The sequence below is a fragment of the Sinohyriopsis cumingii genome, chromosome 18, assembly GCF_028554795.1.
Source record: "Sinohyriopsis cumingii isolate HCF-2022 chromosome 18, ASM2855479v2, whole genome shotgun sequence".
NCBI lineage: Eukaryota > Metazoa > Mollusca > Bivalvia > Unionida > Unionidae > Sinohyriopsis > Sinohyriopsis cumingii.
In genome coordinates, this window is record NC_142978.1 from 70,664,050 (window position 1) to 70,689,752 (window position 25,703).

Genomic DNA, 25,703 nt, shown 5'->3' on the forward strand with positions numbered 1-25,703 from the left:
TCTCTCCACTGCTGTGAGGTTTCAAAAAATTGTTTGAGCTGTACTTCTGTACAGTAACTTCGCTACACATGATCCTGTGAGGCGGGAAAAGTCTGGGTTTGTATTCTTTACAGTTGTGAGCTTTGTAACTAATGGGAAGATGGAAATTGTATTATATGGACAGGGATAATATATAATGTCCATCCTAGAAAGTTATGTGATGCAGTGTAATAGCAACAGATAAGTATTAGATCATTAAAATTAGCAGCATACCTACCATTTTGCTTCTGCAACATGCACACATGGTCAAGCTTTTTTTTTTTTTTCATTGCAGCATAGTCTGAAAATGTCATCCAGCAAATGAAAACTTGTCAGAGGCAAGGGCAAAGTGAGCCTTTTAAAAACTTCAGTCAGCACAGAAAGATAAAAGCAATATTTGGTACTTGTCCCTGCTTAGAAACATAGCAAAAAAAAGTTGACAATTGCATTTATTGCAAATCATTTGTTGATTTGAGTACTAATTACAGATGAAGATAATTGTTGCTGCCAAGAGATTAAAAACCCCATGGTCTAAAGAGTCAAGAGATCTAGCAAGAAGTAATTGACCTTCTTGGGTTCTGGAAGTGCAGTTTCTTAATTGTTGCGACCAAATAGTTAGTGATGCTACTTTTTAGTAGTACATTTTATTGTCTTTGCGTCATTATACCACATTCAAAGATTTTCAAATGCATGCTTTCAAAATTGACAATGGCATTACATATTTAACTGCACATTATTAAAACAAATTGATCTAACATCCAGAAATAATAATGACTGCATAACTGTAGAGGTCTCTTTAGAGTTGTCAGGTCTGGGTTGGCGCCAAAAGACTTTTGATAATAATGAGTTGGTCAAAAATGAAAATGGTGCTGATATTACATGTGGTATGACTGCTGTAGTGGCCACCTTGAATGTCTTATTATTTCTTCTCTGTCTGAATGTTCATTCTTATCGATGGAGGATTTTCATCAGATGACTTCATATGTGTCTAGTTGGTCCTAAATGAAAACGGTTTCAGTCATACATCCAATATGGCTGTGAGAGTGGCCATCTTGTAAATCTTGTTACCACTGAAGTATGTTAAATTACTGTGTTGGAAATGGTTTCATCACTTAGCAGTTAACAAGAAGAAACAGTTTCTATCTTGATTGCTCTGTTCAGTTTCTCATGCTTGTAATTTCAGGGCTAGGGATGCGGCCTGTAGCAGATGCTGGTACCACTCTCATTCGCATCAACAAGGCCAAACCTTCATCCTTTCAGCACCATGAAGACAATATACAGGGATTTCTAGCTTGTAAGTAATACAACAGGTTGATATGGTGCATTTACATGGATGCCCCAGTTTTATACCATTAAGAGGTTTTCTTGTCTTTAAATGGCCCCATCATGCCCAGTATTGCATGAATATTTACAAGGATAGTTTATTCCTTATAAATAAAATCATAAGAAAATGATTGGTCAGTTATCAAATTATAAAATCCAGTATTTCTGTTAAATATTTTTCTTACTATTCAACTGTAAGAGCTTAACAAGGTTATATGTAAATTGCATGTCTTGTAAGTGTGGTCATTTGATATGTATACGCAATACACCGATGGGTGAAACGAATGGCAGATAGCCTCTACTTCAGAAGTTTAACACAGACATCTGTTTCATGAATCTAAAGATATCAAATGATTTTATTATAAATAGAAATGACTTACTGTTTGGTTTATTATTCGTCATCCCTTCTCCCAGAGGATACAGCATTCTAATTAAACAATGCTGATTTGTCAGTCATTTGGCAGGCATTTGTCAGACATTTGGCAGTCATTTTGCTAGACTCTTTTAGGTCCAAAGGAGGTAACTTCTAAAGGTTCTAAAAAAAATCCAAGCACTAATCCCTGGGTCTAGTGAGCTGCAAGAGTCTCTGTCCTTATTGTACTTAACAGAGTACCCTTCTCTACTACACTGCTTACATTTTTATAAAGAACAAGAGGTACAAAACTGTACCTGATGCTAAAATGGGTCGAAATTATGAAAATATGTTTTAATTCATGGCTTCTTGAATAAATGTATAACAGAAACATGGTTAGTAAGTACTCCAGAAATTTCATTTATATATAGAGCCCATGATTTCACAGTAATTAAACGTCACATTTACAGTAAAACTCTTAAGTATTCTAGGTGTTTTAAGTTTTATTTTCAATGAGCTTTATCACATTTTTATGAGTTAGGTATGGGAGAAATGCACAATATCAATGGCAACCCATTTTTGTGGAATATCTATAAAAGCGTACTGTAGTATTCTTTCCCTTCAGAAACCACCTTCTGCCAATCATTTCTAATGCTATGCCACTATTGGCATCAGACCGGTAAAATTTGGCTAATACTCTATAGGTTATTCTCTTCATATATAAGTGGCCCACCATACTGGACTTGTTTTCATGATGAGTACATGGGACCTGAATTTCTGAGGGCCAACCAGATGGAAGAACTTAATACTCTCTAACGTAGTAAATTCCCTATACATTAAAATTTTTTTCGCATCAGAATTTAGAGCTCCCTCCACTTTTACAGTTTTTCACGGTATCGAACATTTTCTCTGTGGTCGTACTCAAGAGAGTATCTTTGCTTATGCATAGATTCATTGTGCAAGATAACAATCATGGCTGCTGGATATTTTAAGTTACAGAGCTGCTCCTTTCCCATCGGTGCCTGTAACCTAGTTTTGATCACTTGTATAATGGGAAACCAAAAATCAGATTTAGGAATTTTGAGAGCTTAACGTTTACAGTTTTTAAGTCATGTATGGGATTTACATATACAGTGCTTTGATGGTTCTGGTCAGGAATGGTGTCTTGATTTCTAATTTTGCAGTGGGAAAGTGATATTATTGGTTGAGACCATGTTCTGGACACTTCCCAAAGCTTTGGCAAAATAGTCTACCATTGTAGTCATATCAAAGATAATTGTGAAGGATTTTCCCTTGAGAAAAAGATACAAATCCATACCTCAAGAGGTTAATAACTTGTCTGTATAAAAGTAAAAATTCTGCAAGACCCTCAAATGTTTTATCTGTCTTACCATATTCAACCCAACACAGTAAATAATCTCCTGTCATCCTGACAAACTGGGTGGTTGATTTGATTCTCTCGGATTTACTATGCTTAAACTTCTTGCAGAACCCTTGCAAACTGGATATCTTAAGGAGTTCCTCTCTAAGTGTGTCATAAATTAGTGCATTGTTCACAAGGAGATGTAAATAAACATCCAATGCTGTCCCTTTTTGCAATCTGCTGAGATGAAGTAACCCGTACGAAATTTTCCACATGGAATGGATATGTAATCCATACGTACTTTTACAGAAATATCCATATGGACATTTCTGTTCTATAGTTGAAGCACTGTTATGGATTTCACTGTATTCATATGGAAATGTTATGGACTCCGTACGTACTCTGTATGGAAAATCTCATGGAATATGCTAATTAGTCCATGATATCTGTAGGTTGTCCATATGGAATAAAATTAAAATTCCATATGGAATTTGGCAATAATCCATATGGAATTTGTGAATAATCCATATGGAATTTGGCAGTACTCCATATGGAATTTGTGTATAGTCCAAATGGAATTGGCAAATATACCATATGGAATTTGTAAATGGTCCATATGGAATTTGTAAATAGTTCATATGGAATTTGGTAATAGTTCATTCCATAAAAAAATTTCCAGGTCTACTTAAGGCGATTTCAAACGGGTTTTTTAAGCGCTTTGTCTAAACCATAAAAACATCTGCTTCAGTTTCTATTAAACTGCCTAATGATTCTTAGACATTATTGGGAATCAATGATGAATATTCACCACAATTTTTAAAATGGATCATAAATTTTGACAGACATTATCAAATAAGATTTAGGTTTTTCTTGTCCTCATTTTCTTTCTCGCATACAGTTCAGTGAAAAGTCTGGTGAGATTTCACAAATATTTGACTAAAACTTTTGTGAGATTTCACTACAATTTTGATCATTATATAGTATTTTACTGAAGTTTAAGAAGTTTTTCATACATTTCAGAAGGTTTCAGATTAATAATGAATATGACTTAAACAATACTTTAATAACCAAGGTGATATTAAATTTGCATGATTTTTTTTTTTTACAGATGTTGTAATTATATGACGACCAAGGCTAGAGATATTGGAGTTAATAATAATAATAAAAATAATAATAATAATAATGACTTTATTTAGAGAAGGTAACTTAATTACAGAACTGATCTCCCTTGAGGCCTTCTATCTGTTATGTACAATATTTACAGTATATACAACATGATGCGAAGAATCTGGCTTGACACTAAATAATTAGGTGATTTTATAATTCAAAGTATCAAGCCTGGAATACATACACAGGCATCTGTGAACACATAAACATATATAAAATAATAATCTCCATTTAAAAATTCAACTGTGAAAATAATGCAAAATTACAGAAAAGCATACATTTGAGACATGAAAAGAAGAAATTCTAAAAGCCTGCCATGTCACTTGTACTGCAACTTTTTTATTAATGTACAAACTATGATACTGTTGTGGTCTCTTGAATTAGTCCTTGTTCCGTAAGCAGCCCTGACAAACATTTATCATGATATAAGTACTCTTATTTTACACTGAATTCTAACACACCTAGAATATTTTGATAATATACACATTAATGTCTCACGATATTGAACGATGGTTCTACGTGAGGGCCAAGAAAATTCCGCAAAGATATGACGATCTTTGATAGACATGGGTATTTCGCAAGAATTCCCACCAGTCATCTATACGTTGTCCTCCTTGTATTCATCCTGGAAGTTAATCAGTTTTGAGTTATCGAAATCAACCTGGTTCAATTCCTTGTCCTATTTAGCACGTTAGCTGCTACTGTAGAGCTGTTTATGGCACAAAAAGCAAAATGCTAGTCCTGGCGTTCAGTTTTCATACAGACTGACTAATTTACGCTCCCATCGACTTTGCATTCAAGCTATTCTCTTTGCCACACATTTTTTCAAATAGTTATTCAAACTCATATCCCGCTCGAATCGCCATGTTTAGCATTCCCGTCAGTTTCTGTTACGCAACGATTCATTGGGCAATTACAAAATTTTGACCAATCAGAAAGCTCTTTACAACGATCATCCTTTAAATAATAAATGGAACAAATACTTATTAGAAAGCCCGTTGCAGAATGGGACCGGATAGAGCATTATTTAAAAAAAGTTTTGGAGACGATATTAAAAAAGGGTCCATATCAAGGAAAATCAGATTCAGGTCAGGAGAAAAGCAAAATTTTAATTAAAAACAGAAAACAAGAAAACTTGTTTGAGGGCAGTTAAATCCAGTTTAAGTTTAAAAAAATACAACAACAACAATAACAAAATTTGATAAAGAAATATAATACAGAAAGATGTGGAAAGAAGTTATTGTTCCCAAAATAAACAATACAATTACAGCTATCAGAAACAGGGACTATAAATGCTGCTGAAAATCAATCAAATTATACAAGAAACAAAAATAAATTTTATATCTTATTGATAATTTTTCACTAAAATGTCAGTGATATTACAATCACAAAATATCAATATATTTTTAGAATTTTTGACATACTCTCAGTGAAATTTCAATCACAAATTCCCACTGATATTTTCAGAAATTTTGGCAGAGTCAGTGAAATTTCAATCACAAAATTTCACTGATATTTTCAGAAATTTTGGTAAAATCTCCTAAAATACCATAATTTTAGTGAAAAAGGACCTTTAAGTGAATGTCAAGAAATGTTCATTGATTTTGCTGAAATTTAAGTCACATTTTCACTAGGGTATGATTTTTGTAGAGCATATTTTGATAGGAAGCCAACAAAATTACTTTTCAGAATAAACATTAGATCAAGCCCCAAATCCACCTTGCACCAAATTTTCTAAGTCCAAAGATTCATCTATGCTTGTACTACCAGATATTAATTTTCTGATCATGTTTACATTTTCCCTACTTCTTTGGTCATGTCTTTGTTTTTAAACATCTGTGGAAATAAATTAAAGAAAACTGACATACATCTGTTTCTTCAAATTTATATGAGTATATGGTATCACGGTACCAATTGTTTTTCCATATACCTCAATGCTAATGTTTTGTGAAATAAATATACTTTCTGTCCTACTTGGGCATGCATGTCACACGCTGTCATATAGAACAATGCTAGATTGTCAATTTGACAATGACATAACCAGGTACTCCATTGCATTTAAGAGAGATAACTCTACTGGAACTAGACAGGGGTAAGAGTTATCTAGTCACAACAAGCACATTTTCAGTCATGTGTACCATATTTTAAAAAAATCATAAAAAATACAAAATATGATCTAGATAGAAATTAACACAAACTCACATGTTGCCAAGAGGCTCAACTTTTTTTTAAGCCAAACAGAAAGTACAAGTCTTACATAATGCACCAATCACAGCTAGTTTTGTTCTTTAATTCTGAATACAATGTTCCATACACCTTAAGCTCCGCCCACCTGGACTTGCACAATTGGTACCGTTATACCATATAGTCATCCTTCCATATCAGCTACACTGACATATACATGTGCTCTAACTCCCACCAATATTTCTATTTTAATCAGATAGTTTAGGTTATTAATTCTTCAGAGAGTATTTTCCATGATGCTATAATACACAGCCTGCTTTCCATATGGAAAAAAGTGCTTATGGATTAAAGTTGCAACTTTATTCCATATGGAATTCTCACTTGCTGTGAAGTACTTATGGAATTGATATGGAACAAATTGTCTGATTCCATAAGTTTTTCAGTCCATATCTCTTCCATACGGATTCCATAAGTATTCCATACGGAATCCATGAGAAATTTCTGTACGGGAACTTACCTTCCTTTCTTCACTTCATGACATTGGTATATAAACTCCGTAAATAACTGTCCATATTATCTTTTTTTTTCCTTCAGATTGGGCGAGTTTTGGGTCCTTAACTTGTTTGAGGAGGAATCTTGCTCTCATTCTCTTAGCTTGCTTTTCTTTCCCACCCTTCCCTTCGCTGCCTGCTTTTCTAGTTCTAACTTCTGCTTGCTTTGCCAATTCTATCTTCCTTTCCTCAAAAGCCACTCTGCCTGCCATTCTGTCTCTAATTTCTCCATTCTGTTTCCTTCTCCTTTAATCTTTCGTTTCCCAAGCCTTCTTTTCCTGTACATATTTTCTAATGGGCCCTTCCTCAGAACCAAACTGTTTTCTATTCTCCACTAGATTTTTAACTGACTTCGTAAAAACCCTATTTATTGTATATATTGGGACACAATAAAATTTTAAAAAATATTTTAGCATGGGTTACAAAAAGTATTATTAAAGCAAGCTATTGCTGTCTATACTATTTACCCACAGACATCAATGCCTGTTTGTATTAATTACAACTTCAGATGCCAAGGAAATAGAAACAGCATTATTTTATTACAAAGCAATGTGACATCTGAAGCTGACTTTTGATTCTTTTAAGTGTGCTGATTATTTTTTTTTAAATATACAAAGTAAGCCGATGTAGGGAAGCCATCTTTGGTTCCTTTTTACTGATATTCAAAGGATTTTTGAAAATAAATTGAAACAATGGAAGAATTTTTGAAGTGACACAATATAGTGCTTCTTGCATAGACATTGCTGATGCAGCACTGCACAGAAGGTATCGAGAAAATAAATTCATTTGATGGATTTTTGAAGGCCAGAAGAGAGATGATTTTACCGACAATATGATCATTAACAGGGATGATGTTCCATTGTAGTTTGATCTCATTTCTGGATGGGCTGTCAATAATATCGGGATCAAAAGTTTGAGAATTAGCACAAATGGTGCAGAGTTTTTAAAAATCTGACTTTAGTCCTTGCAGTTTCCACTTCAGGAGATTTGTTGCCTCCATTGATAATTTTTCACAGCATAAGGAAGCTAAAAAGTAATCGTGCTTTGAAAGGATGGCTCATACAGGAGAATTTGGTTGATGAGATGATGCTGCCATGGATTAAAGAATTTCATCTCAAGTGCACAATTTTTAATTTTTTGAAAAATACAATTTAAGCTTGAATGCATTTTATGATATGTATATTTTGAATGATTTAAAAGGTGTCCCACAACTTACGACTAAAAAAAAGTGATGTGTCCCAGAAAATACAGTGCACAAAAAAATTACTTTAATAAGTTAATCATTGTGTCCTGACAAATATGTTGTCCCAACATATACAATATATATGGTAACAGTGCTAAAATAGTCTCCAAAGTACACTTTCATTATGAAAATGCAGTTATGGTAATCTCACACATACCAGTTGTATCTTCCTTCTTGGAGGGTAACACAATGTGTGTGTATATATATTTATATAAGTAAAGGACCAAAACGATATTTAATGCAAGTGAGATATATACTGATCACCACTCATGTTCTCTGTTACCAGGAGGGTCACAATCTGAAACAGATAAGTGAAGAATATTGGTCATAAGTAAACTAACTTGCACACTCTGCCTGATCCAATCAAACTTCTGCATCCATCATAATGGGATTAAGCGTGGTTGGTATTGGGTTTTTGTGTGTATGTGTGTGTGTGTGTGTGTGAGATTTGGATTTTTTACATAGATTTTTTAAAAAATTAGTCATATCGCCACAATGTCTGCAGTGTGACAGTTTATAGTGATTTCTCGCACTGGGGCATCTTGAAGCAGCCATGTAGCATGATGTCACACCCAGTCACATTATCCTGGCACCAGGCCAGCCAGTCCTAACACTAACTTCTTAATGCTGAACGCAAAGCGAGGCAGTTGTTAGTACCATTTTGTAAGTCCTTGGTATGACTCGGCCGGGGATCGAACCACCGACCTTCCGCATATGAGGCGGAAGCTCTAACCACTTTGCCACTGGAGTGGTGATATTGGATTTAGCAAGGACACTGAAAGCAGTTTCATGGATGAGACATTTTTCTTTAAACATAATTTGACACCATATTCATGCACATTAAGACCATCATTGGATTTAACAGAATCATGTTCACTGAATTCAACAAAATATATATAAAATGCTATCATTCCTAAATGAAACTACTACTTGAATAAGTAATCAACCAAGGATCAACATATGATAAATGTTAACAATGCAAGATTGATATATGAATTTATGACCATGGATGATCATAGTACATGTATAGTATTTATAAACAAATATGAATAATGCATGATTCTGTCACAAAGAATGATCAATGTATTGGATTTGTACAAAACTGTTAACAGAGTATGGTTCATGTTCAACTAACATATATAGAAGTATAACTGATTTTCACTGACGTAATGATATTGAATGATATTGATTCAAAGATGGAACTTGTGTATCTTGTGGCATCCAGCTGATGATCACAGTGTCTTTCCAGTTCCACAGTTCAATGGTCAAGGAGCTACCATGCAAAATAACAAATATGAAAGAAAGAAAAACCCTTACATAGAAATGTAGCATTAAGCTGCAGAATTGAAATTTAATTTCTGAACACTAGCTCCTGTCTTCCAGTGTTTTTGATTTTTTCATAACACATGCAGCCATTCTATCTTGCAGTCTATGAAAATGAGCTGCAACAGGCCGATACTGGTTCGTTGATTGACTGTGAATCCGTTGAAGGGATGCGCCGACTAGAGGACTGGGACAAATCCTGCCGATTTGATGTCTTGCAGTTGGGTGCTGACTGTGTCAAGCAGCAGGGATTTGGATTTGAAGATGGACTGCCTTGCATTCTCTTGAAGATAAACAAGGTAAGAGGAACATACCTTGGGTATATGGAACCCATACTCTCAGAATTTTGTTTTATTTCTAACATTAATAGGAAAAAAAAAGGTTTATATCCCTTCAGTGGTACATAAGGAGGTGTATAGCGATCCTTGCATGGATCCATTCTTCCATTAGTCCCTCTTCCCTCATCAGCTCACAGTGTTTTTAATAAAGTAATCCTTCAGTTTTTGACAGACACGGTGAATATTATGGTCATGGTCTAAAGAATTTATTTTTATGCACATCGTAAAATATCACTTGGCTCCACCAATTTTTGTTAAGAGTTGTTGCCAGAGTTCATCTTGAAGTCTGAGGCAGTGTATGACAGACTTGTTAGCGCAACTACTGTTCTTTTTAATGAATTGCCATTAAACTTGTTAAATAGTATAGTATATTGAAAAGCTGCATATTCCTTTGTCAGATCAATGTGTTCTGTATTTTTACAAGTCACTGGATCATGACATTTTTATAGTCATCATTTGAAATTGCACATATCAACAGATTTTTTGTGTGCAGTTTTTTGTTGTTGCCCATTTTGTCTGTGTAAGACAGAATCGTGTGAACACAACTCATATTGCATTGTTTAGCTTACCTGGCTGTAAGGCATGTCCCTGCACCCATCAACAATGCTAGTTAATTCAGAATACCAATTGTCCAATTTTGACCAAATTCGGCACAACATGTCCTGTCTTGAAGAACTGCCAGTTGATGTCAGCTACAGCTGCCATTACCAAAAATAGTAAAACAGCTGTCCAGAATATGATAAGATTTGAAGGAAAGCTAGCAGGAAGTATTTTGTACAAATGAATCTAACCTGCCTTCAATTATGGCCACCATTGCTATAGATGTTAAAGCTGCAATTTGAGAACAAAATTAGCAAAGCCTTTAATCAACTTGTCCTCCAATACTGCTTACTAGCATGGTATTGAACTTGACAGCATCCTGGTTTTGTTCAGATCGTGATAGTACACCATCAAGTGATGCCATATTACTAGCATTCAAGAAAAGGAAAACTATTAATGAATTTGTATAGTAATAAAAAAATACCAATAAAATTTGACCGAATCTGAAAAAAAAGTATTCTGACATGAAGGTCCTTTAAATTTGTTCCCCATCAAATATGGCTATCATTGATTTAAACCTTACAACAACAAATCAACATCCTCAACAGAATATGACAGAAAGCATTCTGGCATGAATATATTAAATATTTATTCAGCTGATGCCAATCTAACAGCAAATATGGCCACTGTGGCTAAAAAAGAGAGATGCCATGGGTGGCCACTTGATAGAAGGGGCTAACCTTTGCATATCACTTTCACATGTAACCTGTCAGCATGAGTGTGACTCTCTGCTCAACCACTGTATGTGAAAAAGCTTGCCAGTAGATTCCTATGGGTTGGTGATTCATCCCGGATTCATCCTGCACCAAATATACTGTGATATTGCAATCAGCCATCTGGTCTGATGCCAGTTAAAGCCCTAATGCTGCAATTTATAATATATTTCACCATTTTTCCAATCAACTAAAGTTTGGAAGGAAGCAAATGATTTGTTAAAAAAGTTATTCTGACATATACCGTTCTTTGAAATAATCATACTGGCTACCATGTATAGCCTATCTTGTGCTGAAAAATGGCACAAAGCCCTACAACAACAACAACAACCAATTTGTGATCTTAATAGTAACATCCACATAATAATGAATTTAACAGAAAGAGCCCCTGCGACCATCCACTGACTTTGATAATATACTCTCTTTCCCATATCTAGGATCTTAAAAGGAAGGGTCCCTTCCCCTATTCACTAACTTGACAGAATACTCCCCTTCCCCTATCCATGACTCAACAGTTTTAGGGTCTCTTTTTTTCCCCCATCCATATGAATTATATAAAAAAAGACAATAAAAGCCCCTTTCCCTTAAGCAAAGAACTTATCAGTCCGATATCCACCAATGAAGTCAAGAGTAAGATCCTATTCTTTGATCCAAGAACTTAACAGTAAGACCCCTTCATCCATCCTCAGTTTTGACAGTAAGCTTCCCTTCTCCCCATCCCCAGTTTTGACAGTAAGCTCCCCATTCCCCATCAGCAAACTTAATAGTATGGCCCCCTGACTCACCTCTATGATGTTAATGCTCAGATGCCTTCTTCCTGTACCCACAAACTTAAAAGTTAGACACTATCCACTATCATAACAATAAGACCCCTTTCCATGAATTTAGCAGCAAGACTTCATTACCTTATCTAGGAAATTAACAGCAAGACCCCCTTCCCTTTTCCACAAATTAAATGCCAAGAAAGATGTTATTCCTTTTCAAAACCTTGAAAATTGGTAATAATTTAATTCTGTATAGTATAATTGTATACACATAATCAAGCTATATATTTTCCAGTTGATTGCATTTTATGATGGCTGTTCCAGAGATATAGGTTAGGAGGGGATGGTGGAAGGCAATTTAATTAGTGAGTGTCTCACCATTGAGAAAGTTCTTGACTCTCAGAAAAGTGAGAAAATTTTGTTTGAACTCTCCATGGCTCTAAAAAGTGCTGTTATGTTCACAGATTGGGACTCTTGACTGAATTCTATGCAAGAACCTAAACGATATCCATCATGAAATACATGAGGTGTGGGGGTAGTCCAGACCATTCTCATTTAAAATTTGATGTGTGAAGAAGTCCCTAAAATGGTGCCGTTTGGTTTTCATAACATAAACACAGTTTCCTTGAAAACCTTGATGCAAGATGAATAATGCTTCATACAAGTCAACCTTTTTTCATTTTAGGTCTACGACTGGATTCCTGAACTTTACACTAATGACACAGTACCAGATGAGATCCGTGACAACTGGGCTGAAAACCATATCACTGTCCAATGTGAAGGAGAGGTATTATTGATACTTGATTATTGTTATTGAATGCCCATGCAGTATCTATGGACGCCTCGTTTAATTATAATCCATGCCCATCCATACAGCTATGTCATGTCTGACATGTTAGTCACAAATTTTCATTTCCAGTCAGTAATGTTAAAAGGCTTGATGGACTGAAACCTGGGTCTCTTAGATTCTCATCTTTTCTGAATAAATTCTCATCTTTTCTGAGTCAAGTCCCCAATTTGACTGGGAGCTTTTTCCTTCAGTTGCACCAGATTGTCGGGGGCATCTGTGTTCTATACACCCATCTCATTTTTCTCTGACCTATATGTCTGTTTTAGTTTTTCTTCCCCCCTGTATGTACTGTACTGAGATATAGCTATTGCTGCAAAGATTCTGTCTTTTAATAAATAGTAATCATTTCCTTTTGATATCTCTGCATTAAATATTTTTTCTATTACTCTAGGAACATAGTGTAGCTTAAGTAGAATAAAACTGAAGCACTTGATTGTAACATGGTTAGCATAGGTATTTAAAAATGTTGCATTAGATGTCACTTTTGAAAATTGTAAAAAGTCCTTGAATAGTCCTTAAAGTATTATGACTCTTTGGTCTTAAACTCAGCAACAGCAAAAAGCAAAGTTTGGTAAAAGTTGAGAGGGCCATCATTGACATTCTTCTCTCCCAAACCAAAATTGCAAGCTTGTTTTAAAGCTTGCAGCAAGCTTGCCACAAGCTAATTTATAAAGCTTGCAGCAAGCTTGTATTTGGAACATTGCAGCAAGCTTATTTAACAAGATAGTTTTATAAGCATGCACAAGCTTGCGCAAGCTTGTTATTTATTTACCTAGTACAATAAGTATACACAAGCTTGCGCAAGCTTGTTACTTGCTTACACAAGCTTGTTAGTAGCTTGCGCAAGCTTGTTACAAGCTTGTTACTAGCTTGCGCAAGCTTGTTACTAGCTTGTGCAAGCTTGTTACTAGCTTGTTGCAAGCTTGTACAGATTTCTTGCTACAAGCATCTGGGCTTTCAAAAATCAGACATGATTGTCTTTTCCCCCCTTCCAAAAAAACCCTGAAAATGTGAAGGGGGGTCTGGGAGTCCAAAGGCCCCTGTCCAAAAATGCATTTTTGACTCAACTGCTCCTGGTGGACCATATTATCATAATATATGTTTTACTTCATTCCAACAAAATAATCTGCATATTTAATGATTAAATAATGTAATCTTATAGTTGCAATGCAGTGGAAAACAAATCTGTTCCACCAAAACATTAAGTTTAATTCCATTGTTTAAGTTTATTCATTCACTGCATGCTTACCCAAGGCTGCAGAAGTTTTATGTGTTCCTCTGGCTGCAAGTGTCACACCCCTACGAAATGATCATGAATAATTCATGAACTGTTCATGAACTTGGTTCAAGAACCATTCATGAAAGTTCATCAAAAGGTTCATGAATTATTCATGAATGTGCATGGACTGAAAACAGTCAGTTCATGAAATAATGAATTCATGAACTGTTCATGAACTGAATTCATGAACAGTTCATAAAAGTCCACAAATTGGATCATCATTCATGAACAAGTGCATGAACATATTCATGAACTATGATGAACAAAGTTTCTCAATGATTCATGACTTCATGAACAGTGCCTATAAAAAAAATATATGATTACCTGACAAGTCACAAATACCTATTTCATCCTGAATCATACAATAACCTTAGTGGGGGGGGGGTGGTTAATAGAGTATAAAATGCAACATTATTATCTTAAAAACTGTATTTAATTTCAGATAAATTTAAACTGACAAGCGATATTCTTTTTTTTTACCCTTAGCAACACTTTTTTATGTTCTGTAATTTTTCTTTGACAAATTTTCAAGAGATATTGGGGCAGTTGCCTGCAATCAACTGTTGAAGCATATTTCATTGTCAGGGGTCTGTCTTTCAACTGGAGTTTCTCCTGACCAATCTTTTTCCCAGAGACTGACCTGTCTGATAACTCTTTTGTGAAGATGTTCAGGGCCTATAATTTAATCAAATCCTGTCCATTGTCACTACTGGATGTCTCCATCTGCAACTTAAACTGTTCCATCCAATTACTGTTTGGATCTTTAACATTGTTGAAGCAGTCACAATTTAATGTCTCTTCCATCTTGGCCATAGGATCCTCCAGTTTTCAAATTTTCCTCCTTAACCTACAAACTTCATCCTCTAATAATTTTACTTTTCTGCTGTCTGGTCTGAAAAAAAAAAAAGGGAAAGTTAGTTAATTACAGATAATCTCTGATCAACATTGTTTTTAGCTTTTAGCACATTATCATTGTACCCCACTTTACTTACTGGAATAATATGATCCAACTCAAAAATGATTTAATCCCTTACACATAATACTGAGCATTTATATTATTGCAGAATTTTGTCACTAGTTTTATATTAATTGAAGCTGTCTAGCCATAGGTATAGTCACAGGAGTCGGATGTTTTAATCAGTAAAATATGACAATTTTTTTTTACAACATCATTACACTAAATAACCATATCTCTGTGTGTGTGTGTGTGTGTATATATATATATATATATATATATATATATATATATATATATATGTTACAGATAACGGTTATTTCATGCTTTCAAATATTTTCGCCATTTTTTATTGATAAAATGCCAGACTTGTGTGGTATAGGCCCTTAGTATGTCACTAATGCATCCACTCCGACTCCGCATGTTGCTTATAGCTGCTTCCAGTTTCATCACGTTATTTGCACCTGTATTGTGTTCAGTTTCACGCATTAACTATTTTGTTGAGTTTGTTTTTTTAAAATTACAAAATTGCATCAGATTATAGAAATAGTGATGTCATGTAAAAGAAAACGATCTCGAACATCTCAGTTCCTATTGATATCGTACCACGTCTGGTATCGAGAACTGGGGGGTGGGGGTGATGATGTTTAGTGATTTTCAAAACTTCGATGAGCAAGTTTAAATTAGGTCTGAACAAAATCGTGTCATTAACTTGGTTATAAATAATATGATGATATATATAAACCAATAAAATATCCATATAACTTCTACTGAAATAATCACAAATGACCAAGAAAAAGATACTCGCCCTAATTTTGGTCATCCAGGCTTGGTACGCTTTTCAGCCTAATTTTGCTCTCACCAAATCATTTCCTTCATATTCTTCAAAATCGCTTCTCTGCACTTCGACTTACTTAAAAAAAATGATATTGAAAATATTCTCATCTGTCCATTCCACGGAGTCCACAGTTTTTTGTTCGAGGATTTTGCCTAACCATCTGCATGATCTTTGGTTTCTGAGGAAGCTTAACTGTTGAAATCTCGCGCGTACATTAACCAATCATATCATGTCTTCTTCCATAGTCATCCAGTCAGGATAATCATTGTTAATATATTTCGGTTTTTACTGCAAATTGGCAACCAGTGACTAAGTCAATAGAATATGCAGTAATGGAGAAAAAAACAAATGTTAGGACAAAGTCATTGAAAGCTTTTTAAAGCAAAATACATTTTGTTCATACTGGCCAGAAAATATTTTCCCATATTAATCCAGAAATACTCAGGTTAAGTACACAAGTATTGAATTAAAGATCTGTATGAACATTTTATACAGTATCATATCATTTAAAAAAAGAAAAAAAATATTCACCTTTATTTAAATTTCACTAATATTGTGAAAAATTTGTATGATGAATTTTCATGAACATTTTATGAATATAATGATATAGATGTTTAATATACATTTTTTAAAGAAATATCTTGGTATTGCATCAAAGTACTTGAATTGTTCATGAACCATTAGCTCATGACATTTCAGGAACTTCAAAAGATATTATAACAGTTCATAAAAGTTCATCAGTGTGTTCATGAACTTCAAGTACATGATTCATCAAAATTCTTGAAGTGTTCATGAACTTAGTTGAGGAACTTTCATGAACAGTTCATGATTGTACATGAAGTCATGAATTTGTTTTCATAGGGGCGTGACGGTGATGGTGCATGCTACTTGGATACATGGTCTCAAACTTTCACAAGCAATGGATATATATATATATATATATATATATATATATATATATATATATATATATATGAAGAAACTTGTTGCAAGCTAGTTTAAATTTACTTTCTGAAACATACAAGAAAGCTTGCGCAAGCTAGTTTTACTTTCTGAAGAAAACAAGCTTGCGCAAGCTAATTTAACTTTCTGAAGAAAACAAGTAAGCTTGCGCAAGCTAGTTTTACTTTATGAAGCAAGCAAGAAAGCTTGTGCAAGCTAGTTTTAATTTCTGAAGCAAACAAGAAAGCTTGTGAAAGCTTGTGCAAGCTTGCGGTTATACCCAGCTATCTTGCCTAAGCCTGCACTTGCTTGTACAAGCTTGCGCAAGCATCCATGTTAGCTTATAAACATCAAACTAGCTTATCGTAAGCTTACCGCAAGCTTGCCACAAGCTTTCAGCAAGGATGCATTTTGGTTTGACTTCACTAACTTAATCCCAAATGATGAAAACTGGCCCCAAGTTTCCTTATCATTACCAGATCTTACTGTGAAAGAAACTGTTTTGCAGGCAGACTGAAAAAGTTATCAGCTAACTTTTATTGAGATTCTTTTTTCTGCTTTCTACGGGGCCTGTAGTGGCCAAGTAGTCTAAAGCGCTCTCTGTTATGGATCACTGCCATCTCACCTCTGTCTGCGTGGGTTCGAGTCTCGGATTTGGCCAGTGTGGGTATGTGAGAAATCCTGCCAGTAGCCTACTTGTGGGTTGGTGGTTCCTTCCGAGGTTTTCCTGGTTTCTTCCTCCACCATTAATACTGGCCGCCATGTATGGCCTATCGTGTGCTGAAAAATGGCATTAAACCCCACAACAACAACTGTGGGAGTGTTAAATGCACAGTGCTGGAAAATTAACTTTAACATTATATCAAATGGCTGATTGTGATCTGTAACAAAATTGCAGAAAAGTACCTTCCACTCTTGTTATATAGTCTATATATGATTGTTTAAATATGTTAGTGATGTTTGGGATTGCACTCAGCATTAGTGCATTGTCCCCATGCTGGGTGATGGTGTTATGTCAGCAGTTGTCGTGTTCTTTGGAATGAATTCATGTCAGTATACTGTTTGCAGTATGTGTAAAGAATAAAAAGCTGTCTCATTGCAGCTGTGCTTCACAAAGTCCGACTGTCAACCAAGAGTTCTTAAATTTAGTATTGCTGGGTTTGTTTGCTTCCTTAACTGAATCAAAAATGAATGACATTATTCCTCCTAAACAGAAAGTTTTTCCAGCATGGTATTTTCACCTGAAGTTTTTTTATGATGTCTTCTTGGTACTAAATGAAATGGTGTAGCCCAGACATCCATTGAGGAGGACAACATCAGCCACTTTGAAAACCATTTTGCTACTCCACCTGAATAGATGGTCACATCAGTGTGGGGCTTTTTGCTAGAATACTTCTTATGTCTAGTTTGTCCTAAAGAAATATGGTGCAGATTTGAAATTCGGTATGGCCACCACAGCAGCCATATTTAAAATCTTCTTGTTGCCACTACTCCCATATGGAAAGTCATATCTTACGGTGATTAGTTGATTTTGAATAAAAACTGAGCTGATCTGATATTCAATGTAGCCAACACAATGGCCGTCTTTAAGACCTTAACACTATGCTTCCCAAATGAAAGTAATATCAACATTGGATTTTCACCAAATGACTTTTTATGATAATTGGTAATTATCAATTGAGCACTGAGTGACCACTACCCGGTCTGTATAACTAGACATGTTCCGCAATCATCTAAAAATGGCCAACACATTGAAATACAATACAGGGACTTCAAACAGTTTGATGAGGAAATGTTCTTAGATGATTTAGTTTGCAAACCCTTCCAATCAGTCTGCACTATAGCTGATGTCAACACTGCCTTGGACAAATGGTACCAGATGTTCAATGCAGCCTTAGACAAGCATGCCCCAGTTAAAACAAAAAGGGTTAAACACCAAATTACACCCAAGTGGATTACCCCTGAGATCAATGAGGCTAGGCACCTAAGAGATAATTTCCACAAGAAAAAAGACATGAAAAGCTATAGAAAGTGGAGAAATAAAACTAAGCACCTGATAGATAAGGCAAAAGAGAACTACTATAAACAGGCTATTAATGAAAGTAAGAGTACCAAAACATTGTGGAAGCATCTAAAAGAGCTGAACCCACGCAAGAACAGTTGTCTTCCCCCTAGACTTAAGCAAAATGATGATATAGCAACATCTGTACAAGACACTGTGGAAATGTTCAACAATTTCTTCATAAGCATCTCCAGTAAGAGTATTCAGAACCAGACTAACATCCCAATTGAACTTGATGCTCTTCTATCATTTATAAGAGCTAAAATTCCTGATGATAATTATTTTTCAATAGCTAATGTTAGTGAAGCTGATGTTTTTGATATGCTAATTAAGGTTAATATTAATAAATCCTCTGGGTTGGATGGTATTGGTCCATGAATTCTTAAAATTGCTGCACCAGTAATAACAAAGTCACTAACGCATATCATAAATTTAAGTATAATGAGTGGTAATTTTCCACAAACATTGAAATGTGCAAAGGTTACACCAATCTTTAAGAAAGGAGAAAAGGAGGATCCAGGAAATTACAGACCAATATCAATTCTACCTGTATTGTCAAAACTATTTGAAAAGCATGTAGCCATTCAGGTCTATAAATTTTTTGAAACATACTCTCTATTTCATAAAGCTCAATCAGGATTTAGAAAGTACCACTCGTGCCAAACAGAACTTACCAAATTAATTGATCTTTGGCTGAAAGAAATGGATAATGGACATATGACTGGGATTGTTTTCCTTGACTTCAAGAAAGCCTTTGATCTTGTTGATCATGAAATTCTGCTTCAAAAGCTGAACTGTTACTGGTTTGACAATCCTGCTTTAAACTGGTTTAGATCATACCTAAACCAAAGGTCTCAACAAGTAAGCATTGGCAATATTAGCTCTCAAACTCGCACTATTCATTCAAGGGTCCCTCAAGGCTCAGTTTTGAGCCCTCTCCTCTTCCTTTTCTATATCAATGATCTACCATTAAATAATGAATCCACAAACACAGATTTGTTTGCAGATGATGCAACTTTGTATACATCTAGTTCTGATACTGAAGTTATCCAAATGAGATTAAACTCAGACCTTATCAGAGTCCAAAACTGGGCACAACAAAATAGGATGGTAATTAATAAAGGTAAAACAAAATGTATGATTTTGGGGACATCACAAAAGCTACACAAGTCAGGGAACCCAAAACTATCTCTTGCAATAAATAATCATCCATTAGAAAATGTTAAACATGAAAGGCTTGTAGGTGTGTCTGTAGATAATAATTTATTATGGAATGACCATATTGATAAGCTTTGTAAAACACTGTCATCCAAAATTTCTCTTCTCAGCAGAATCAAGAAATATTTACCTATGGAAAATCGCAATCTATACTACAAGTCATATATTCTTCCAACAATGGATTATTGTTCTAATGTATGGGGAAACTGTGCTAAATCTGAGCTTGACAGGATTGATAAACTTCAGAAACGAGCAGCACATGTAATTTTAGATGCATCTGTTGATCATCCCTCAAAAGCATTATTTACAGAACTCAAATGGTTCACAATATATGACAGGATAGATTTTCACAAGACAGTTCTTTTATATAAATGTCTACATGGAACTGCACCAGAGTATCTTCAAGACTTATTCAGGCCTTTTTCAACACAATACCAGTTGAGATCAATATCACATGGAAACCTTCTAATACCAAAACCAAGAACAGAGCAGGAGTTTTCAGTACTCTGGTACAGTTCTGTGGAATAAGCTTCCACTACATGTAAAATCTGCTGAAAATGTTAGAGTATTTAAGAAAAGATATCATGAGCATGTATGTGTTTCTAATAGATAATGGAATTATTTTAATACTAAACATGTTAAAATAAACACTAATTATGCTATCTTCATATAATGTGCATTGTTATACTCTCCTTAAGAGGGCCTCTAGGGAGAATAGTCCTTGACTAATGAGTCACCCTCTATAAATAAAGCATTATTATTATTATTATTATTATTATTATTATTAATTGGTGCCAATCTAGCAGACAATATGGTCACTATGGCAATCACCTTGAAACTCTTGTTACTGCTACACCTAAATGGAAAGTCATGTCAGCATCAGGTTTCACCAGAACAATTTTGATAAATTAGTTTTTCCTGAAAAATAATTCTGTTGATCTGACCTCAACATAGCAGTCACGCTGAACATATTGAAAATCTTGTCATTAATTGAGCAGAAGGGATAGTCATTTTAAAGTAAGATTTTCTCCAGAAGTTTTCTAATGGTGTCAGACTTGTCTTAAATGAAAATTGGGCCAATCGTGCATCCATTATGAGAGCTGCTGGACAATTTGAAGGTTTTATCACTCAAAAATATCAGAGATGGTATTTCAACACTTGACAGCTAAAAAGAAGAATTATTTTTATCTTCAGTTTTACGAAAGGAAATTTTTATCACAAAGCAGAGCATCAGTTTCTTAAAAGTTCTCTTGTTTTACCATTGACATAGCTGCCAACCCTCACGAATTTGGTGTGAATTTCACGACTTTTTCAGAAATTCACGGATTCACGCTGTAAGCCAAAAATTCACGAATTTTCCAGTCTTCAGTTATTTTAAATCTTTAATAAAATAACAGATTTCCCGTTAAGCGCTAGTCATGATATTCACAGTTGCCGAAATGGTCCGGTACTGCTGGTCATGATATTAGTAGATCTACAGCCAATTAGTACAGTTGGCCTGGTAGCAAGCATTTTAGCTTATTTTAATCTATATGTATAAGAGTAGTTTTACAAATGGTTTTGAGAGAAACTGGGGCCTAACCGGAAATTTGCTCCGCACATGCGTCAAAACACCGATTTGAGTTACTGTTCAGCATCGCATGTAAGATGTTGAAAATGTCTTCACCATCAAGAAAAAAGAAATGTATTACTCAAAAAGTGAAGTTTAATTTGGAATATATCAAAACTTGGTCGTGCATTCTGTCGTTAAACATTGATATTCATTCATGCTTTTTGCACTCAGTGTGCCATCACAGAGACGATGTGAGGAAGAATGTCGGTTGCAAAAAAACATGTAGAAGTTGGGAAAATTAAGAATTCGCAGATTTCAGCTCTGGAATATTTTAAACCATTGGTGGAAGATCTGCAGGCTACCAACGCTGAAGCATTATCTGTGAGTTTTCTTGTCGAACACAATCTACCTTTATCAGCTGGAGACCATGCTAAACATTTGTTCTGACAAATATTCCTGGACTCGAAAATCGCTTCCAAATCGTCCTGTGAAAGAACCAAAAATGCTGCAGATCCTGTGCATTCCTCACAGCAAAAGTGACAGCGAAAGAGTATTTTCTATGGTGAGGAAAAATAAGACAGACTTTAGGGCCTCCTTAGCTGCAAAAAATTTGTCAGCAATTTTAGTCCCCAAGATCAACCATCAGGCAAGAGGTCAGAACTGTTTAGAAAACAAATTTATGATCAAGCAGTTGAGGAAGTTCAAGTCTGCCAGAGTATCATGTCTTGATAAATAACTATCTCTGTGTATATATGTAGTGTTTTGTTTTTATTTTGCGAACTTGATATAGTGTAGTATTGACGGTCGGAGTGGATGGGGTGGTCAGAGTGGATGGAGTTATTGTCATGGTATTTTTCACGAATTCATATCCAAATTCACGACTTTTTATCCGTATTTTCACTAATTGTGAGCCTGGAAGGTCGGCAGCTATGCATTGATCCTGATTTGCCATCAGAATCACTGTCATTACTAAAATAGACAAGTTTTAAACTACATCTTCGAAAAAAACTGCTTTTCAGAATTCAGTCAAATATAATGGAAGGCATCATTGCATGAACTTCTTCTGGTATGCAAATGAAGTAAATATTCCATCCAGTATGGCTGCCATTCCAAAGAAAATAAAGGCTTTTAACACATTAACCCTTGGAGGTTTTTGTCATATTCACCTGAAAATCGAGTAGGAAACACATTTTGAAAGCTATTTCTGAATAGATCTGAAAACACCAAATCCCCAGTGATCTTTCAATAACATACCACCTAGTTGTGTTAGAAACATTGTTTTTCATCGGCTATTTGACTTAAGCATGAGCAGAAGAGTTAAAGTTGGAGTTTTTTTTTTTTTTTTTTTGTATGGAGACCACTCTATATACCAAATGCCCATCTTATCCTACTTTTTGCAAAGGTTCATCTGTCTGTTTGCAGTTCATACCGGTTTGCATTAGATCTGAGACCAGAAAGTCTAAAATCCAAACACAAAATTGGATTCCAACCACGGGCGAAATTTAGGTAGAAAAAGTCGTGTCCAAAAAATGAGTTTTTTTTATCTGTATTTTATAGTGCACTAGATATTCCAGATTATTTGGTATCATTGTAGAGCTACATCTGTCTACCTTTCTATAATACCACCCACTTTGGTGTATCATGCATGACCATGATGCTACAGAGCTCGGCAGTAGGCTTCTACCTCCTGCCACATTAACTTGTTGCTAGGGGTTAATGTGTTAAGCAACATCTTTTAGAAAACCAGTGTTTCGAATTTTGACCAAATTATGCAGAAATATCCTGACATGAGAGAGTTGTAATTTTTATATAAATGATGCCCATCTGCAATTGAATAAAGCTAAATTTCTTAAGTCAAAAAACATTTAAATTATTTGTTCTGGTCAATAGATTGACAACAAGCATCTTAAATATATCTGTATTCTGTGCATAACTTCTGTACATGATTGTAGATTGTACTTTAAGATAATGGCAAACATATTTTCATAGTATTTAAGTTCAGAATATTCTAGAAAAAATCTTGTTTACAATTTGATGAATTTTCCAGTTAGAAATGACTCACATCTAGGGAATTCCATAACATTCAACTGCTTAAGTATAGAGACTTTGTTAAAAAAAATGTGTTCATTCAATCTTTGGGAATCTATGATCAGAGCTTGCATTTATGTTCCGATATAATTCAAGAGGAATTGTTTAAATCATTCATTGGAATTACTAAAGTGCTCATTGACTGGATTAATACATTATTTGGGGACTATTGAGAACTCAGGCATTCTTGATTAAATCAGTGTGATACAGCAGGATATTCAATACTATTGGAGTTCATTTGGAACATTCTATACATTTGAATTTAGGATTATATGGGATTCAATTCACAATAAAGTGCTTCTTAAATTTACACTTTATAACTTAGAAAAATAAGTTACTTGTTGATTTTACTTAAATTGTTGTGTTCACATTTTTGTTACCTTGATTCATAAAAATGCTATCACAAAATATCACAAAATATTTTCAGTATAGGACAGATGGTGCTAATATGGATGCAGGGATAAGACAAACAAAATGCAACTTGAAACAGTTCTTTTTATAACATAGCATACACAGTAACTTTAGAGTAAATGTATACAGAAGGCATCCTAGTACCAAGATTTCTTGGCCTGCTACCTTTTTATGTGGCTGTTAGACAGGTGTCAGCCATGTAAGTGATTTTGTGCCCACTTGGGCCTCTTGTCTTTATTTCTATACTAAGGCGATTTGTTCTTGTATCTACTCTAGAATCCTGCAGATAAGGACAATATTGGACCGATCGCATACTACCCACCGCATGGTTTCCATGTCAAGTATTTCCCCTTCCGTAACCAGCAAGGCTACCGTTCGCCCCTCATCTTTGTCAGATTCGATGGACCTGTAACTGGTGTTATCATTATGGTAACCTGCAAAATCTATGCAAGGAATATTTATCATGATACCCATGAGAAAGCTGGTCAGGTACATTTTGAAGTGCTGGTTGATTAATTATAGAGTTTTGCTTGAATATAATATTACATTGTACCAATCCTTTTTCTTTTCTGTGCATTTTATATTTTGCTTTGAGACTACACCAGAATAAACATAAAAGACCTAAGTTGTCATTTGTTTGATCTCTAAGAATACCCTTGTGGTATACTATTAAAATATGATTATTTGTGTTGTGAAGCCTCATTTTGATATTGAATACTTTATGAGTATTACATGCATGCACTTGACATCATTTTCATTCCTACGTCTGATGATTTTACACCATCATTTCTCACTAGAAGTAAATATTTTCTGTTTTTCTTGGAGTAGATGCATTGTACTTTGTTTTTTTCTTGGAACATGTATTTTGGTGACATTTTCCAAAGTTTTGTGGAAGTTTGTCTTACAAGTTAAGGTGTATAAACTTAATATGATACATTAGCAAGAACAACTGTTAAAAATGGTTTCAACAGAGCATTTATAAACATTAATTTTCAAATGAACCATGGAATTGCTGGTAGTAAGAGTAAAACTATATTCAGATCGGTGTATGTTGGTTTTTTCCCATGTAACAATTCACTGATAATTTTGTTAGTTGTGTGTTTATTCCAGCCAATGTTAATCCTTAAGGTTCCTTCAGAATACTCACTCTTCTCTAGATTCTAATAGTAGTCTTGTAATTGTTTGAATAAATAGGATATGAATATTAGGTCATTTTTAATCTGGAACTGGATAATTATTAGAATAAATAGGATATCAATATTAGGTCATTTTTAATATGAAACTCGCTAATTATTAGAATAAATAGGATATCAGTATTAGGTCATTTTTAATATGGAACTGGATAACAATTAGAATAAATAGGATATCAGTATTAGGTCATTTTTAATATGGAACTGGATAACAATTAGAATAAATAGGATATCAATATTAGGTCATTTTTAATATGGAACTGGATAACAATTAGAATAAATAGGATATCAGTATTAGGTCATTTTTAATATGGAACTGGATAACAATTAGAATAAACAGGATATCAATATTAGGTCATTTTTAATATGGAACTGGATA

The 25,703-nt window shown here is 34.6% G+C and overlaps 1 protein-coding gene across 2 annotated transcripts in view; it reads left to right on the forward strand.

Moving 5' to 3' along the window:
* The window catches only part of LOC149776930 (sodium/potassium-transporting ATPase subunit beta-2-like), a 48,344-nt gene extending 23,585 nt beyond the window's left edge, over positions 1-24,759 (forward strand). For both annotated transcript variants that reach the window (XM_089942672.1, XM_089942670.1), the window contains 4 exons: positions 1,202-1,312; positions 9,630-9,823; positions 12,625-12,726; positions 24,411-24,759. In XM_089942672.1, the coding sequence (XP_089798798.1) occupies positions 1,202-1,312; positions 9,630-9,823; positions 12,625-12,726; positions 24,411-24,650 (647 nt within the window). In that variant the 3' untranslated portion in view covers positions 24,651-24,759. The remainder of the gene's footprint in view (positions 1-1,201; positions 1,313-9,629; positions 9,824-12,624; positions 12,727-24,410) is intronic.
* The last annotated feature ends 944 nt before the right edge of the window (positions 24,760-25,703 follow it).